The 17,581-nt window shown below is 43.4% G+C and overlaps 1 protein-coding gene across 2 annotated transcripts in view; it reads left to right on the plus strand.

Moving 5' to 3' along the window:
* Positions 1-14,809, plus strand: part of atp2a3 (ATPase sarcoplasmic/endoplasmic reticulum Ca2+ transporting 3) — a 39,767-nt gene extending 24,958 nt beyond the window's left edge. The window contains exons 9-22 of one of the 2 annotated variants that reach the window (XM_015961763.3): positions 1,632-1,720; positions 2,347-2,449; positions 3,013-3,144; positions 5,330-5,446; positions 6,129-6,347; positions 6,422-6,757; positions 7,249-7,469; positions 7,549-7,751; positions 7,984-8,069; positions 8,162-8,295; positions 8,537-8,654; positions 11,250-11,367; positions 11,467-11,501; positions 11,592-14,809. In XM_015961763.3, coding sequence (XP_015817249.3) covers positions 1,632-1,720; positions 2,347-2,449; positions 3,013-3,144; positions 5,330-5,446; positions 6,129-6,347; positions 6,422-6,757; positions 7,249-7,469; positions 7,549-7,751; positions 7,984-8,069; positions 8,162-8,295; positions 8,537-8,654; positions 11,250-11,367; positions 11,467-11,471 — 1,881 coding nt within the window. In that variant the 3' untranslated portion in view covers positions 11,472-11,501; positions 11,592-14,809. The remainder of the gene's footprint in view (positions 1-1,631; positions 1,721-2,346; positions 2,450-3,012; positions 3,145-5,329; positions 5,447-6,128; positions 6,348-6,421; positions 6,758-7,248; positions 7,470-7,548; positions 7,752-7,983; positions 8,070-8,161; positions 8,296-8,536; positions 8,655-11,249; positions 11,368-11,466; positions 11,502-11,591) is intronic. The other variant, XM_015961762.3, reaches the window with a different exon arrangement.
* Positions 14,810-17,581: the final 2,772 nt, after the last annotated feature.

A 17,581-nucleotide genomic window follows, 5' to 3' on the forward strand; every position in this document is an offset into this window, starting at 1 on the left:
GACGATTGGCAAACTGAAAATTCTAACCGCTAGCACTAACAGCAGTTATACAGGTTAAGAGCTCCCCGTATAGGGCACCTACCCGCTCCACAAAACTATCTAGTGTGGTTTTTGGTCAGTAGAGGGCTGCAGAGTGCTGTCAAATATGAAACATGGTCAAGTTTCTAACTTAGGCCTAGTCCACACGTAGCAGTTTAAAAAAAAAAAAACGAATATCCGCCCCTCCAAAAACTTGCATCCACACCACCTCGTTAAAAAAAAAAAACTCCGTCCACACGTACCCGGATAAATACGTTGTTAAGGACATGCCAGACCTGTAGGCGGCAGTACTTCCCCCGTTCTTAACCTCGTCCTTTGTTTGTGGTCTTCCGCAAGGAGCAGTAATTCCGCTTGCAAAAACAAACAAGCAAAAAGCGCTTGGACAATTGATAAAGCGAGCGCAGCTCTGAGGGCATCCATGCTGTCGGCTAGTGTAAACACAGGTCGCACACGTGATGTCAGCATTTTTTTGTCGCGGAAAGTGACGTTGCGGACCTTAAAACTCCGGTTTTGTCTGTCCACACGCAGACACCCAAAACGGAGAAAACGCAGATCTTCACTTTGGCCGGAGTTTTTAAAAAGATCTGTTTTCGTGTGAAAAAACTCCGTTTTCATGTGGATGACAGGCCAAAACATAGAAAAATATCTACGTTTTGGCAGATCCCCGGCTACGTGTGGACAGGGCCTCACTGAGATCAATGTTAAAGCTCTTTCTGCTTTTACTCACGGACTCGCCCATCTTAGGTCGTGATGAGGAAGGCTGTTGATTTAGCATCCTGGAGAAAGCAGAGCACATCTATACTAGTAGAAGCTAACAGTTGGCATTAGCAATCCCACAGTGTAGCAGAATTCCTTTAGGCTTGAGTTATTTGTGGAGGTAAAACATCACCGTTGCAAAGCAAACTGAGGCAGCGGAAGAGTTGTGTTGCTGTTAGCCAATCAGAGGGGAGTTGTCCGAATATCTTGAATAATAATGAGTTTTCTGACCTTTAGGCCTCTGAAAATTGTAGCTTATTTAAACGGAAAAAAAAGCTTTTTGTGTACATTCTTGGAAATAATAGGACAGGGAAAAAAACTCACTTTCTGAGCATTTCTGAAGAAGCTTTTTGACAAATTCACCTGACAAGTCTTTTCATTTGCATTTTTCATCTAATGTGGATCAGTGATTAAAAACTTACTTCCTGACACCATTAATGCACTTAAGGTGATTAATACAAGTTAAAGTTGTTAATATTTTCCTTATTAAGCCTTTAGTGATGTTTATAGAGTCTAACCAAGAAATTTAACATTTTAGATTTAACACACGAGTTTTGCAGTAAAAACATTGTTTTGGTATTTTTAAAAGACGAAATGTGCAAAAAATATTTTTCTTACAACCTGTAAAAGGAAGTTATGTCTCAGTTTGGTGCAGATGAGGGTCAGAATAGTAAAAGATGGTTGGAAACATCCGGTTACAGAATTTTCCAGACCGGTAAACTGTCTGTGCCGAATCCTCTGACTCTTTTAACCTTTGAAAAGCAGCTGCAGCTCCGTTCTGACTGATTAACTAACTCTTCTGCTCCACCTGTGTTTGCTCTCTCCTCCTCTCACAGATGTTTGTTGCAGACAAAGTGGAAGAGTCCGGCTGCACTCTGCACGAGTTCTCAATAACAGGTTCTACCTATGCCCCTGAGGGACAAATGTGAGTTGCACAATTCTGCTACTTCTTTTAGGAAAGGCGTGACGTCTGTCCACTTTAATAGCTCCCTTGCAAGTCTGCAGACTCGCGTGTTTTAGTAAAAACAGGTTCTGCTTTGCTAAAGTAGGAGTTATCAGCATCAATCACCACCTCCAGACAGTCAGCTGCACTTTTTTGAGTTTTAGATGCGAACCTTTTCCCTCGCTTTTGATAAAAAACATCGGTGATGAGGTGTGTGTTTGTGTAGGTGTGCAGGTAGGCTGTCCAATAAGCAGCAGGATTTTAGTGGGTCGTTGTTTATTTCACCTTTTAGTGAGCACAGCATCCTGACTCTACGTGTCCCTGTCAGTTTCATAACAGCACAGTGTGGGTTTGTGTGTGGGAGCTTTGCTAACAACAGTCTCTACAGGGAACAGATCCGCAGTTGTCATGCAGTCAGGATAAGCGGTGCACACATGCACCTGCTCTGTTTACTACTCTACTGTACAACCAACTGTGCACTACAAAGTAACCAAAATACCTTCCCAACTCCCAGGATTTCACCGGAACGCCGTGTTTGTGTGTGGAGTGTTTTCCCTTGAGTTTTACTGTTGTGATTGACTCTTTATGTGTGTCTACTGTCCTTTCAGACTCAAAGGCAACAAACCAGTCCAGTGTGGAGACTTTGATGGACTCGTGGAGTTAGCCACTGTGTGCTCCATGTGCAACGACTCGTCCCTCGACTACAACGAGGTCCGTCACACACCTTCGGTTTCTGTTTTAGCAGATTCTTCATCTGTATGGACACACAAGCACAGCACTGGAGGCCTTCTGTCCTTCAGCCGAGTTAATTGTACTCTGGTGCATTGTCCTCGCTCTGATTCGACACCTTTTTTGCCGTCGCCATGCTATCATGGTAACCACGCTGAGCAGAGAGGCCAAGAATAAAGCGATTCTCAGCTTCCACGTATCCTCCCAAGATTTCAGTTTTCACAAATAGCTGCTTTCCCACCAGTTGGTCACATTTAAAAAAAGGTCTAAGATAAGTGTGCTAAATCATGAGTTAGAAGAAAGAAACGAGGCGTTTTGTTGCCATCTGTGGCTGATCAGTTTGGCATTTCGTGCAAAATGTTCATTTCAAACCATTTTGTTCACAAATGAGTGTCTGCATGTTTCTGTGGTGTTAAATTCAACCATTCTCACAGTCATTAATGAAGTTTGGCATGAAAATGCACATCAGTCAATCAATACTTTATTAATCCCAGAGGGAAATTGACATGAAGTCAAATAAAGGACGGCTGGGTTCTCTTTTACAGGCTAAAGGAGTCTATGAGAAGGTTGGTGAGGCCACAGAGACGGCTCTCACCACCCTGGTGGAAAAGATGAACGTCTTTAAAACAGACCTGTCGGGACTCACTAAGGTGGAGCGGGCGGGAGCCTGCAACTTGGTAAGCACAACTTTATTTAAAACTGTGGAAAAATCCTTCAGATGATGCACAAATGATGTTCAAGTGACCTTTAACCCTTCCCAGAGAGAGGGCCACCAACAGTAGCTGATGTTGCTCCTGGGCATCATGTTAACACACACCTCCATGCTCCAGACCAGTTCCTGCTTTCAGAGCTTCTTTTAATCTTCGTATTTTAACTCAACTAGAAATAAGCGCATAAAAATAAGATGGTAAAATAAATAAAAATATTATTGATTATTGTTATTAGTCATTGATTACTGTTAATATTACTACTGTTGACAGTACTGAGCCTCCTGGCTGAAAAGTAGAATTACAACTGTCATAAACAACCCTGCCTGCTGTTGCTAGCTCTAACAACGAGCTAACGCTAGCATGAGCTAATGCTAAAAAAAACCCCAACCAATACTAAATAAACCACAAAGTAAAAAAGATCCACACTGTTGGACTAAAAATATTGTTACTTACAAGTCCAGTAGCAACAAAGCCAGGTCACCATCAGTCTGTTATTTTGTAGCCTCCTTTAGCTCCCTCAAGAGTGTTGGCTGCGCCGATGCTCACTCTGGTTTTAGCTCTTTACTTCACCTCCAAATACATTACTCTTACTTTTACATCCAGGTTCGACCATGATGCCAACAGAAAAGCAAACTTCCTCTTTTTTTTTGTGCTTTTCCTCGATGATCGGTGAACTGAAAAAGCTAACTGCTAGTCTTTATATGAGCTACCAGCACAGCTAAACCGCCAATTCCGTAAAGCCGGTAGAGACCTTCAGCTAGTGTTCCGACCTGAACCACAAAACTGTTAAGTGCAGTTTCTAGTCAGAAGAGGGCAACAGAGTGATGTCCAGTGTAAAGCGGCTCGGGTTTCTGGCACAAGAACCACTAACACCAGTTTGAAAGCAGTAGCTTAAAGCGTTAAAGGTGTGGCTCACTGATTATAATCGGTCACTCCGATTTTTTCACCCAGGCTGATCATGAAACCATCTCCTACACCTATCTCCTGCACTGGTTGATAAAGTAGACGGTGGAACTTCAGGATCCAAAATGCCTGACAGTGTGACATCACACTGTCACTTAACATTCATGAACTCACCCATCCTGACTCACGATAGGGAAGGCTGTTATTGGTTTAGCATCCAGGAAACCATAGAGACTGCCTCTACTAGTTGAAGCTAACCGTTAGCAACTCCACCACATAGCAGAACTCTTTCTGTTTTGTATTATCTATGGAGATCAAGCATCAACGTTGCAGTGCAAAGTCAGTGGTAGAGGTGTGTTGCTGTTAGCCAATCCGAGGCGAGATAAGACCGTCTGAAGCTTCTTTCTCCTCCAGCTGAGTTCTGCTTCCCGATATCTGGGCTTTTTCTCCCCTGAGTATGACTTACAAGGTGTTCATTCCTACTAGAGATCATTGCAAATGTACTGAATAAATGAGTGTCCCACACCATTAAAAACTCTTTAGTGTTGCTTTAAAAAGTAGAAGTGAACCAGCATGCTAATGAATCAGCCCCATCAGCAGGTGTGTTTTGGCCGTGCGGGACGATAAGTACGCCCTCATGTTTTAACCGTTTATTGTCAGTCTGACCGCTCTAAAAACAGTGATGTTGGTTTTCTGTAAATATTTGATCAGACTTGTTTGTCTTGCCCCATGGAGATGCGATTATTACTCCTCTTTGTTCATTGAGAAATCCACACTGTTTGCTCCCACAGCTGTGTCTGTATCCGCGCTGCCGCTCCCAGCATAAACACGCCAGTGAGACTGTAATTACTCCGCTTGTCGTATCGCACTGTGGCCTGCCTGTGGGCGGGGAACACAACGACCCGGTGTGTGCTCCAACTCGGACGTATTTTAAAGTTAAAGTGTCTGTTGATCAGCTGTTCTCTGATAAAGAGGCTCAGGGGTTTGAAGCCCCCCTGACAGAGTTAATCAGTCCTGCTGCTGCATCCACCTCTCCCACTCTCATCAGCACAGTCTGAACCAGAAGGGCCCCCTGCTGGTAGAAAAAGCTTAAATAGTGTTATTAAGGAGCAAAACAGCAGGTTTTATTGGGTATTAAGCTTTTTTTCCTCCAAGTCTTTCTATACAAACATGTAAAGTGCAGCTGCTCAAATCAGAGGTTCAAATCGATCCTTCGCTTTCCCCCGTTTCCATTTTTTTCACGCATCAGGTGATCAGGCAGCTGATGAAGAAGGAGTTCACTCTGGAGTTTTCTCGTGACAGAAAGTCCATGTCCGTCTACTGCACTCCGGTCAAACCGGGCTCCCGGAGCAAGATGTTTGTTAAGGTGATTTCATTTTTCTCCTATCAGAGGTTTTCAAATCATTTAAAATTTTAACAGTTGAGTTAATCTGATCTCATGATTCTCCAAAGAAAGGATGAGGTAAGACAGGGTATCTGCGGGTCCTTAAAAAGTCTTAAAAAGTTTTAAATTTGCTTTTCTAAATTTAAGGCCTTAAAAATCCTTAAAAATGACAAATAATCCTTAAATACAGTTTCCAAAGGTCTTAAATTACCAAAGACCCAATGAACAAGAATTTCTAGTTAGTGTTCAGCATTTTTTTGTATGATGTTGGCGTAAGCGGAACCGTACACATTCAGTTGGTTGTGAAAGGGGGCTATTTTTAGATGAGCACATTAGCTGGTTAAGCTAGTGGTAGCTTGCGCCATGGGGAAGTGCAAGTTTAATGATAGCTGGAAATTATAGCTTAAATTTAATTAAAAAAATAGTTTAAATTTGGTCAAAGTGGCCTTAAAAAGGTCTTAAAAAGTCTTAAATTCGGCTCCCTTAAACCTGCAGATACCCTGGGTAAGAGTATTTCACATACAGCAGCGTTGACATTTTAATGACACTTTTTTTTGTTGATATTTAATCATAAACTCTTGTCTACTGCTTTTTTAATCCCTGAGATCAAATTTCAAAATTGTAGCTCAATTTTTGGATCTTGGCTATTTTTTTGTGCCGACAGGGCGCTCCTGAGAGTGTGATCGAGAGGTGTCAGCACCTGCGTGTGGGAATGGAGAAGATCGCCATGACACCCGCCCTACGCGAGCAGCTGATGTGTAAAATCAGGGAGTGGGGGACTGGGAAGGACACCCTGCGCTGCCTTGCACTGGCCACTCATGATGCTCCGCCTCGTAAAGAAGACATGGACCTGGAAAACTGCACCAAGTTTGTGGAGTATGAGGTAGGACACTCGAGTGTTCTGCTGTCAGCAGGACGGCTGAAGCTCTGCCCTCTGATTATTCTCTGTCCTTTCAGAGGGGCCTCACCTTTGTGGGCTGCGTGGGGATGCTCGACCCTCCCAGGAAGGAGGTGATTGGCTCGGTGAAGCTCTGCAACGAGGCAGGCATTCGAGTCATCATGATCACAGGAGACAACAAAGGTACGGCCGTGGCCATCTGCAGACGCATAGGCATCTTTGGCGAGGAGGAAGACGTGACTGGAAAGGCCTACACGGGCCGCGAGTTCGATGACCTGCAGCCGGAGGTGCAGAGAGACGCGGTGAAACGGGCGCGCTGCTTCGCCCGCGTCGAGCCGGCTCACAAGTCCAAGATCGTGGGCTACCTGCAGTCATTCGACGAGATCACGGCCATGGTGAGAAACGTGAATAACAACCTAAGGATGCATGAGAACGAGTCGGCGAGGCGTGCCGTGTGTCAGGTCTCTGTGAGCCTGTTTTCTCAGACACTGCAGTCATCCGCTCCGCTGGCTCCTCTGACATACGCCTCAGAAGACAGGCTGATCGGGGAGGGCGGGGGCAAGACAACGGGGTCACTATTCGCCTGTCGGACGTTCTCCACCTCTCTGAGATGTCCAAACGGCTCTCAGGCCCCGCCAGGACTCGTAAATGTCTCCTCTGAGGACCCAGTCGGGGGTGTTGATCACTTTCAGTCATTATTACTCGCGTTGTATTTTAGTATGAAGAAATTTTCTACTTTCCTAAAAATAGTTTGAGTTTCTTTACTTCAAAGAGGTTTTATCCAGTTTGCTGATCCAGATTTATTCATTTTATCTCTTTAATTTACTTCCTGCCTGCAAGACGATCAGATAAAACCTTCTGAAGTCTGGTTGTTTTCTTCTCCCAGACCGGGGACGGCGTGAACGACGCTCCTGCCCTGAAGAAAGCAGAGATTGGAATCGCCATGGGTTCTGGCACCGCCGTGGCCAAATCGGCGTCTGAAATGGTTCTGTCCGACGACAACTTTTCCACTATCGTCGCCGCTGTGGAGGAGGGCCGAGCCATCTACAACAACATGAAGCAGTTCATCAGATACCTCATCTCCTCTAACGTGGGAGAGGTCGTTTGGTGAGGATGAAACACGGCCGACGGGGTCCAGAGCCGTCCCACGTCCCTGACTCATCTGTCCCCCTCTGTCTGTCCGCAGCATCTTCCTGACCGCCATCTTGGGTCTCCCCGAGGCTCTGATTCCAGTCCAGCTGCTGTGGGTGAACCTGGTGACTGACGGCCTTCCTGCCACGGCTTTGGGCTTCAACCCCCCGGATCTGGACATCATGGACAAACCTCCCCGCAATCCTAAGGAGCCGCTCATCTCCGGCTGGCTCTTCTTCAGATACCTTTCCATTGGAGGTACGATTTGACTCTAAATACGTTCATTTTTACATTTCAGCTCCTTGGTTGTGTTTCTCTTGCCATTACCGCTAGGCTTAGTTTTTTTCTATTTGTGCTTAGTTTTGTGGTTACCATGGTAAATCTTAAAAAAAAAAAATCACTGGCAACAGCTTTAACATTTCTGTTAACACGTTATTGATCCAGTTGCGGTGTGTCCTTCAGTCCTGATGAGGGTTTTGTTTTCTTGTAGGGTACGTGGGTCTTGGCACGGTGAGCGCAGCCACCTGGTGGTACCTGTTTGATGAAGAGGGCCCGCAGGTTTCTTTCTATCAGCTGGTGAGCGCCGATGTTAGGATGAAGGGAAACTTTGCGCCACGTCGGATCTGGACATGCGTTCTGACTCTGATCTGTGTGTCTGTGTCCTGCAGCGACACTTCATGCAGTGCACGGAGGACAACCCCGTGTTTAAAGGCATCGACTGCGAGGTGTTTGAGTCGCGCTACCCCACCACCATGGCCCTGTCGGTGCTGGTCACGATTGAGATGTTTAATGCGCTCAACAGGTCAGTGTTCCGATGGGGTGTCAGCGTAACCCGTCCTTAAATGTCAGGGCTGTCAGAGAGATATTACAGGGATCAGACGCCATCTTAAACGAGACAGGCGTCCCTCTGAGAGAACAGGAAGGAGCTGCCTGGAGGGAAAAGCTTTTTGTTGCTGTGCAGCTCTCTTTTCTTCCTGGAAGCGGTCAGATTGAACAGCTGAGACATCGTCGTGTTTTGATTGGTTGAATCGTGTCTCTGACAGCTTGTCTGAGAACCAGTCCCTGCTGAGGATGCCTCCCTGGGTCAACATCTGGCTGCTAGGAGCCATCATCCTGTCCATGTCCCTCCACTTCCTCATCCTCTACGTCGAGCCTCTGCCGGTGAGTCTGTGGAAAATTTCTGAACGTCCAACTTAATCTGAAGGATTTAAGTTTGTTACTGTCAGAAAATAACTGGGTCTGTTTTTAGTGTTGTAAAGGAATCGGAATGAAAAAAAAAATCCACTTTTCTTATTTTTAAAGCGTTTTTCTTTTTTTTAACAATTTTCTACATGCTTCTCTCATATAAAAACTTTGTTTCTTGAATGTAATAATGTTTTAAAACTTTATTTTTATATAAAGCCAACTCTGGGTCGGGAGAGAGGTCCTACCTCAAGTGGAGGAGTTTAAGTATCTCAGGGTCTTGTTCACAAGTGAGGGTAGGAGGGATCGGGAGATCGACAGGCGGATTGGTTTGGCGTCTGCAGTGATGCGGACGCTGAGCCCATCTGTCGTGGTGAAGAGGGAGCTGAGCCAGAAAGCCAGGCTCTCGATTTACCGGTCGATCTACGTCCCAATCCTCACCTATGGTCATGAGCTTTGGGTAATGACCGAAAGAACGAGATCGCGGATACAAGCGGCCGAAATGAGTTTCCTCCGTAGGGTGGCCGGGCTCAGCCTTAGAGATAGGGTGAGGAGCTCGGACATTCGGGAGGGACTCGGAGTAGAACCGCTGCTCCTCCGGATCGAAATGATTCAGTTGAGGTGGTTTGGGCATCTGGTCAGGATGCCTCCTGGGCGCCTCCCTGGGGAGGTGTTTCGGGCATGTCCTGCCGGCAGGAGGCCCCCGGGTCGACCCAGGACACGTTGGAGAGGTTACATCTCCAATCTGGTCCGGGAACGCCTTGGGGTCCTGCCGGAGGAACTGGTGGAGAAGGAGAGGACGGTCTGGAGCTCCCTAGTTGGGATGCTGCCCCCGCGACCCGGACCCGGATAAGCGCAGGAAGACGATGACGATTTTTATATATTTTTGACTGTTTACTGTTTTCTTTCACGTTGTAACATTTTTACACTTTTTTCAAGCTTGTTATTTTAGAGGTTCTTTTACTTAGAAAAATATTAGACTATTTTATTAGTTTTATTAGCATTTCTTAAACACTTTTTTACTTTTTAAAGCTTGAGGCAGTTTTGAAGGTTTTAATTTTTTAGCATTTTCCAAAATTCATTATATTTTTTTACTTAAAAATTCCTTTTTCATTTTTTATTTTATTTTTAAAACAAGCTGTAATTTATGTTCAAATATGGTCACTAGTTCTAAAACAGTTCATTTAATCTATAATACCTATGTCTATAAATATCTATAAAATCTCAGGCCTATAAATGGTAAATGGCCTGTATTTGATATAGCACCTTCTAGAATCCTGGAACCCCCCAAGGCGCTTTACAACACAGTCATTCACCCATTCACACGTTGGTGGTGATGAGCTATGATGTAGCTACAGCTGCCCTGGGGGGCGCACTGACAGAGGCGAGGCTGCCGAGCACAGGCGCCACCGGCCCCTCCGACCACCACCAGCAGGCAAGGCGGGTTAAGTGTCTTGCCCAAGGACACAACGACAGCGACATGTGAGCTCTAACAGGATCATTTAAGGGAAATCTGACCACGCAAACATTTTAAACACTGAAGAGATTTGCATATCTCTCTCTCTCTCTGCAGGGCAGAATATCGTCAACTATTTCAAGTAATCCGGATGGATTATGATGCATAAAAGGCAAAAGCTTCAACCTCAGATAGACGCATGACCTTTGACCCCTCAGACATCACTGTTCTTAAACATTAGCTGATAAAATCAGAGCTCTTCGATGCACATTTGTTAGCTTTACCCAGAGAGTGTGGACCGTGTTTGGGCTCGGATGCATCTGAGATTAAACGTCACACATGAGAAGAAGCGATCGCGGTGTTCTTTAATCCAGAGATGAAAAGCACCATCTCGGACTGTTCCTGTTGGAAAAATTACAGCTAGGTGGTTTTTATGATTGTAAGCAGCTGAGTGGAAATTTGAGGAAACTCTTTAACTTTGTGATAACGAGTTTTTGAAAAAGCTTTTATTCAATCAGAGGACAGTTTGACCTGCCATCAGGGTGGGATCAGACACTTAATCTACATGACAGAATTAGAGGCTTGAGGTATTTGTGGAGATCAAACGTCAGTGTTGCAGAGTTAACGGAGTCAGTGGTGAAGTCACGTTGCCCTTATCCAATCCGAGATGTCCAAATATCAGGAAATATCTGGTCTTTCTCCTCCTGCTGACTCCTCCATTCTCAAACAGACGCACCAGAGCCTTTTTCCCCCCAGAGAACGACTTACAAAGCATCAATTCCTACTAGAGGCAACGACTGAAAATGTACTAAAATATGAGTAAACTTGACCTTTAAACTGAGATTATCTTGAAAGAGGGAAACCGTGACCCTAACCTTCTGGCCTTTTATGTGTTGACTGAGTTCATTTAGCTTTGGCAGCCATTTTTGAACGTGCCGATTCCATGACTTAATTATCAGGATGTAAATTTAGTTGTGAGAATCAAAATAAACCCTCCAGTGGTTTGTGGGATACTTGAGCTTAAACACAGGGCCAGGCAGAAACATGAATCCAAATAGAATAATCTGTGTTTATTCATTTCCCGTCACGCCTGAACGTTCTTGTTTCCTGTCCATCAGCTGATCTTCCAGGTGACCCCCCTGCGCTGGTCCCAGTGGATCGTGGTTTTCAAGATTTCCATCCCGGTCATCCTCCTGGACGAGGCTCTGAAATACATCTCCAGGAACCATTTAGAAGGTGTGTTCTAAACCGTTCTGCTGGACTTGTTTCTTTCTCTTGTTTATCTGCTGATGCGTTTCCTGCTTGTCTCTCCTTTCTCCTGCGTTTCCAATTCAGCATAAACTGTCTTTACCTCGCCTTCCGCGACAGAGGTACTCCGACCTTCTCTGTGCTGCTGTAGACCCAGCCGGCCGTGGACTCCCGCGTTCCGTCTCTAAACCACCCTTTTGTGTTTTTGCCAGGTGACGAGGAGAAGAAATACCGGAGGAGACGGCAGCTGAACTAAGACCTCTCCCTCAACACACACTCGCATAGTTAGACACACACAGCTACTCTCTCCCCCTTTTTTTTTTGAGCTAGGACCCTATTTCTGTAACCCCCCCACCCCGCATGTCCAACACAGCACCACTAAAACTGAGCAAGGCTTGCGTGAAAGAGCGTTAGCGTTCCTGCGAGCATGGCTTCATACATCTGTGTGTGTGTGTGAGTAGATCAGGTGTGTGTGTGTGTGTGTTTAAGAGAGGAAATAAAACAAATGGGCAGAACTTTTGCTACAGGAGCGGGAAAAAACAGCAGAGAAAAGATTCAGTCCTTCGTTTTGAGAGGATAAAAGATTTCTTCTCACTTGCTCCTTTTTCGCTCTACAAACATGGTGCAGGAATAGACTCTGGGGATGGGGGGTAATCGGGTAACACCAGGTGTGTGGGGACGGAGGACGTGGTTCTGATTCAGCACAAAGACCGAGACCTGCTGAGAAGAAAAGACTGTTGGGACACATTGGAGGACGAGTCCTGAGGCCGCTGCCGTCCCTGTTGGAGGAGCGCGGTCTCATTTCACTTCCTGTTTCATCCATCTGGCTTTTTCTTCTGCCTCTGTTTCTCGCTCTCTGTCTCATTAGGACACGGGAGCCGGGGGTTATCAGGCTTTTTGTGGAGGGGTGGGGGTGTTAAGGTGCAAATAACTTTACCCTGCTTGGCTGCTTTATTGGAGGAGCTGAGGTCAGCTGACCCACTGGGTTCCCCACCACATCGGTTTGGTATCAATTACCTCCACAGATCTGATCGTTCGCCACCATCCTCACTCTGATCCAACATGGGGGGGGTTGGAACCACTCCCATGTCAGATATGTGGCACATCACTCACCCCCTCCATTAACCATGTGGTTTCAACGAATGTCACAGCTAAAGAGCTCTTAACCTTCTGCAGCTGCTTTAACCCCAGATGACCTCCTGCTTCCAGACCCCGCCCACCACCGGGTTCTGCTCCCTCAGCTCCTCCTGCTCTCAGCGCTTCAGCCATTTACTCAAGTTATTGTTTCATGACTAGAGAATAATGAATTTGACTGAATGAATCCAAGAGGTTCGGATTGTCTTTTAAGTCTTATTTTATTTTCTTATGGGTATTGTTGGGTCTTGGTACTCAGTTGGCCTGGGTTGGTTCTTTTTGGGTTCTCGCCGCTTCCACAAAAAAAATGTTCCGACTGCCGTGCCGGATCATCAGCACACTTTTGCTTCTCACTGAAAAACGGAAAATGCGGGGAGAGGATGATGAGGATGGTTTTCTTGAATGTAACTTGAGTATTTAGGTTATTTTACTGTTATAGATGAAAGGATGAATAATGATCAGCATCGGTTCATTTGTTGGTTACAAACGTGACTATAAAGGGAACTTCAGCCATTTTGAATTAAACGTTATGACTGCTAGCTTCTTGAGCAGCTTCAGTTTGGAGAAATAGCTTTTCTGTCCTTTGGAACTGATGAGCTAACGGCTAGTTGGCGTTAAAAATGTATTTTAGATGTGCTATAAACTCTAATCTTTCAAATTTTATAATTCTAGTTATTATTAATTCATAAACCTTTTCTCCTTCATCAGTTTAGCATTATTTTGGCAAAAATAAAGAAACGTCCTGTTAAACTTGACATCTAGACTTTTATGCTGGTGATGATTTTACTTATCAATAATCAGAGAATTCCATCTGTGTCATAAAAAACAGAAATCTTGTTGGGATATTCATTTTAAGATGGCAGCAAAACAAGTTGCTCTTTGCTACAATCAGTCTAGCCGTTAGCCCATCAATCCTGTGGAACATAAACTATTTCTCCTAAATGCTGCTGCCTCACCAGCTGATTAAACAGCACAAGCACACGTCAGACTGGCTGACAAATCCCTTTAAAGGAGCTGTTGAAGAAATCCGCCCCCAAAATATTTCTTCTTTCCTGCTTTTCTTGCTTCCAGTCCTGAGGCAACTTGGACTGGTCTCTCGAGTGTGGCGTAGCGTTTGGTTCAGACTTGTAGAGAAAATCCATCCTAGACATCCGAGATCAGCCTGCTGACTTACTGCATCTTCTGGTTTGTTGCTTAGAGGTGTTTTTTTTTTTACTTGAGACAAGGAAGGGGGATAACTTCCTAGGCATGACATCATGGATTCCAGATGTTTTCATAATTTTCTAGTTTCTCATGCTCTCAGGGGTCACTCCTGGTCATGAAAGTCAGATTTTTAATCTTTGTAGAAGTGGGCGGAGCTTGTTGGATTAAACCATAAAGTGAAATAAAAAAACAATACAGAGAGGACTGAGTTAGTGGTGGAATGTTCCTTTCATTTCAGACCAGAAACTGGATGCTGGTTTGCTTTAAAAACAAAAACAAAAAAAGCCTGTGATGTTTCCCACCCGTCCACTTGTCCCTCTGTCCAATTGTCCTCACGGGTCACAATAGGTCTGCATCGCTGTTATTTACTACTGAACTGACTGTACAGATGAGAAAAATAGAAGCGCATGGATCCTTGTCACTGTAATAATAACCTATACAGTATGTAATATTGAATTGTTCATCACGCTTACCAACAGCAGACAGACTTACATGAAATTATCTTATCTTTTCAGCATCACCCAAGGATTTTCTTCCTCTTCTTTTCATTATTGTGTCTCTAGGTACAAAGTTGTTTCCTCGTTGCTCCTGTTTGGTTTTTTCATTTTAATTTTTTTGTGTAGGAAAAAGAAATCAACAATAAGATAGACAAGAGTAGTGCTTACCTTAATTAGTGGCTGATTTCAGCGAGGGCTTTCTGGTGTGAAAATGCTCAAGGAACTGCTAATGAACTGGTTTACGCGGAGCGAAACGCAGCCGTGATGCTATGAAGTTTTCTGACTGTATTTTGAAGGGCTTGGTGGGAATGCAGGCTCTAGAGACCCATTGCAGTCTCTTCCGGCGTGGCACTTAAAGCCCTCCGTGATCTGTAAAACAGTTGCTGCCCTCGCTAACATTAAAGGAGCAGTCGATCTTTTGCATCCAACCGATATATTTTGGTCTCTGTACAGACAAGCAGACCCGTCTCCAGAGCCTGAGTTCCACCTCTGAGAAATAAAAAGCATTCTCTGTGTTGCCTTGTTAATATTAATTGTGAACACATAATTTTATAAACAACAGATGTGGAAATAAAGATTATTTATCTTGTTATTTATTCAGAGCTTCTTTTCTTCATTCAAACCATGGTTGAGTTATAAAAAATAGACCGAAATACATTCAAAACAAATCCGAATAAACAGAAGTCTGAAATGACCCCTAGTGGTTGGCTACAGTGCTCATTTTAAGCTACGCCCCCTACATGTAAATACATGCTGAGGAAATGTAAATAAACACGGAGCACATTTGGACCATTTATTATTGAATAATTAATTTAAATGAACCCGTTATAGGGCATAAATAGAAATAATTTAAAACTTAAACTTTCAACCCCGGGGTGTAATTTATGTGGTGCCAATTATAAAGTTCAAAAGTCACAATTTAACACCAGTATTAAGGGTTATTTAGCCCATCATAAGCTAAATATTTAGAGTGAAATGTTTATTTTACAAACAAAAAATTTGGTCAGACTTAAATGTAGATTGTAAAATAAAAACTTAATTTACTAACTGATTATTTCATTTAATATATTTAATATTTTCTTTCCAAAACAAATATAGTTCAAAATTAAATTTTTAGATTCCAATATACATATTTACATCCTAGCTACATATTTATTTAGGAGCTTAACATTTTGTTGGCAAAATCAATATTTAGGTTTGGCCCCAAAATAAATATTTAATTGGGATCTAAATATTTATTTAGGAAAATAAATATTTAATTAGCTAATAAACTAAATATTTAGCTCCAAATAAAATTTTGTAAAATAAATTAAATATTTATTTAATTTAATATTTATTGCACAAACTAAATATTTAGGTCAGACCTAAATATTTGGTTTGTAAAACAAATAATTTACTATAAATTAAATATTTAGCTAAGTTATTGATCAATAGAAACCATTTCAAATATAAATATCGGAATATTTTATAATGTTACATAATTGAGGATCTGCCTCAGTGTCATCTTCCTCCTCTTCATCACCAATGATTGCAAGATTGGCTGATGCAATAACTGTTCCTCCTTTGCATATTTGTTTAAAACTAAAAAACATATTCAATGTTATAGCCATCATTATCAAGATTATATATAAAAAACTGATTTCACCTAAAAATATACGTGATTTATTTAGCTTGTTCAGGGCATATGATCAAATATTCAGACGCACCAATGTTTGGCGCATTGCGCATCAAAGACCCGCACTGATTGGTTGAAAGTCGCCATGGTGCCGACTGTGACTTTTGGTTGGGTGAAATCCCATAATTCTAAGAATTCATTGAAGGCACACCAGCATCATTTATGATGTAATTCTAAATGTAGACGTTATCCCTATGAAGGGTTAACTCACCATGTAGATTTTATTATCACCTTAGATAGTAAAATTATGTATAAATTCTCTTTCCTTGGTCTCGTGTTTTTTTTCCAGCAACCAAAAGGTCAGTGAAGTATACGAAATGAATGAATTTTTTATCTTGTTTGTTGTGCCAACGGTCCCATGGAAAATATATATGTGTTTGTGTGTGTGTGTTGGGGGAAGGGGGGGCAAAGAATGCACACTGCCCATTTTTGACCCTCTCAAAGGAAAGGCGACGCAAAAAAGCTGCTTTGCACAAAAAGCAAAACAGAACCCAAAGGTTAAGTTAGGAGCAAATGAATATATCTTTAACAAGATGTTGAAACAATAAGATGCCTAAATGCAAACAGCTCTGGTGAAGGGAGACGGCTGCTGGCCTACTGAGGTCTGACTTTAGATTCTCAAACAGGCCAGAACTGATCTAATGTGAATCTGAAGCTTATTAAGTTAACCACGGTGAGGTCTTCAGCCCAGCAGGGGGAGATGTTGCGCTATATTCCAGTTCCTGGTGCTATCATTATGTTCCTTGTGTGGTGATAATTAAACAGCTGTGCTGATTGTGTTCTTTGGTGGAGGTCCAGCTGTGTTTCATGGCAACACTACAAACAGTTTGGTGGAAAAATAAATATCTGCATCATGTTTTAGCTAAAAGGCCAAAAAACTGAAACATGTTTTGGTTTCTTGACACTTTTATGAAGCAAAGTCACATGGTTGATGAGAGAATGACATGCAGTCACACCCTCTCTGGGGGAGAAAGTTCACAGGGAGAATCCCAAAGGGCTGCAGGCGGAATAGAAGATCTCTGCGGTATTACGGCTGTTATTTCCACACCGAGCCTCACAGGGATGCTGGATTTGGGAAGTCAGCGGGGACTCTGTCTCTGGAAAAAGCACATAAACACACAAAGAGCACGGATGGCAGCTGAGAAAACGCCATGTAACTGATGGTGAGACCTTATTTCTGGTGTAGCAGCTAAGATTTTCAGATTTTTATAATAAGAAGAGAATGCCTCGAATGATCAGCAAAACCGATGAGTTTCAGCTTAGCTTTTTATAAATGGAGAGGGTGTTAGTACCCCACACCCAAACTGGGCACTGACCAAATTCACTAAAGAATTGCAGGTCTACTGAGAGTGCAATTTAGCCTTTTGCCTGAAGAGATATGTGTTGTTCATTCTGTCTAAACAGCATCTCAGGGCTGGTGCAGTTTGATCACATGTTAAAGCTACAATTACACATCTGCAAGACAAGTTAGCTTAGAGCATATGTTCATGGGATAGCTTTAGCTATATTGTGAGGATTTTAAAAAAGAAAAGAAATGAATGAAGTGGTTCTGTCGGAGAGGAATGCTCAGGTGGCCTGAGGATTGGGTCTCTGCTTTTTGCAGATGATGTGGTCCTGTTGGCTTCATCAGAACATGTTCTCTGGCTCTCACTGGAGCGGTTTGCACTGCAGCCGAGTGTGAAGCAGCTGGGAT

The sequence above is a fragment of the Nothobranchius furzeri genome, chromosome 10 (genome assembly GCF_043380555.1).
Source record: "Nothobranchius furzeri strain GRZ-AD chromosome 10, NfurGRZ-RIMD1, whole genome shotgun sequence".
NCBI lineage: Eukaryota > Metazoa > Chordata > Actinopteri > Cyprinodontiformes > Nothobranchiidae > Nothobranchius > Nothobranchius furzeri.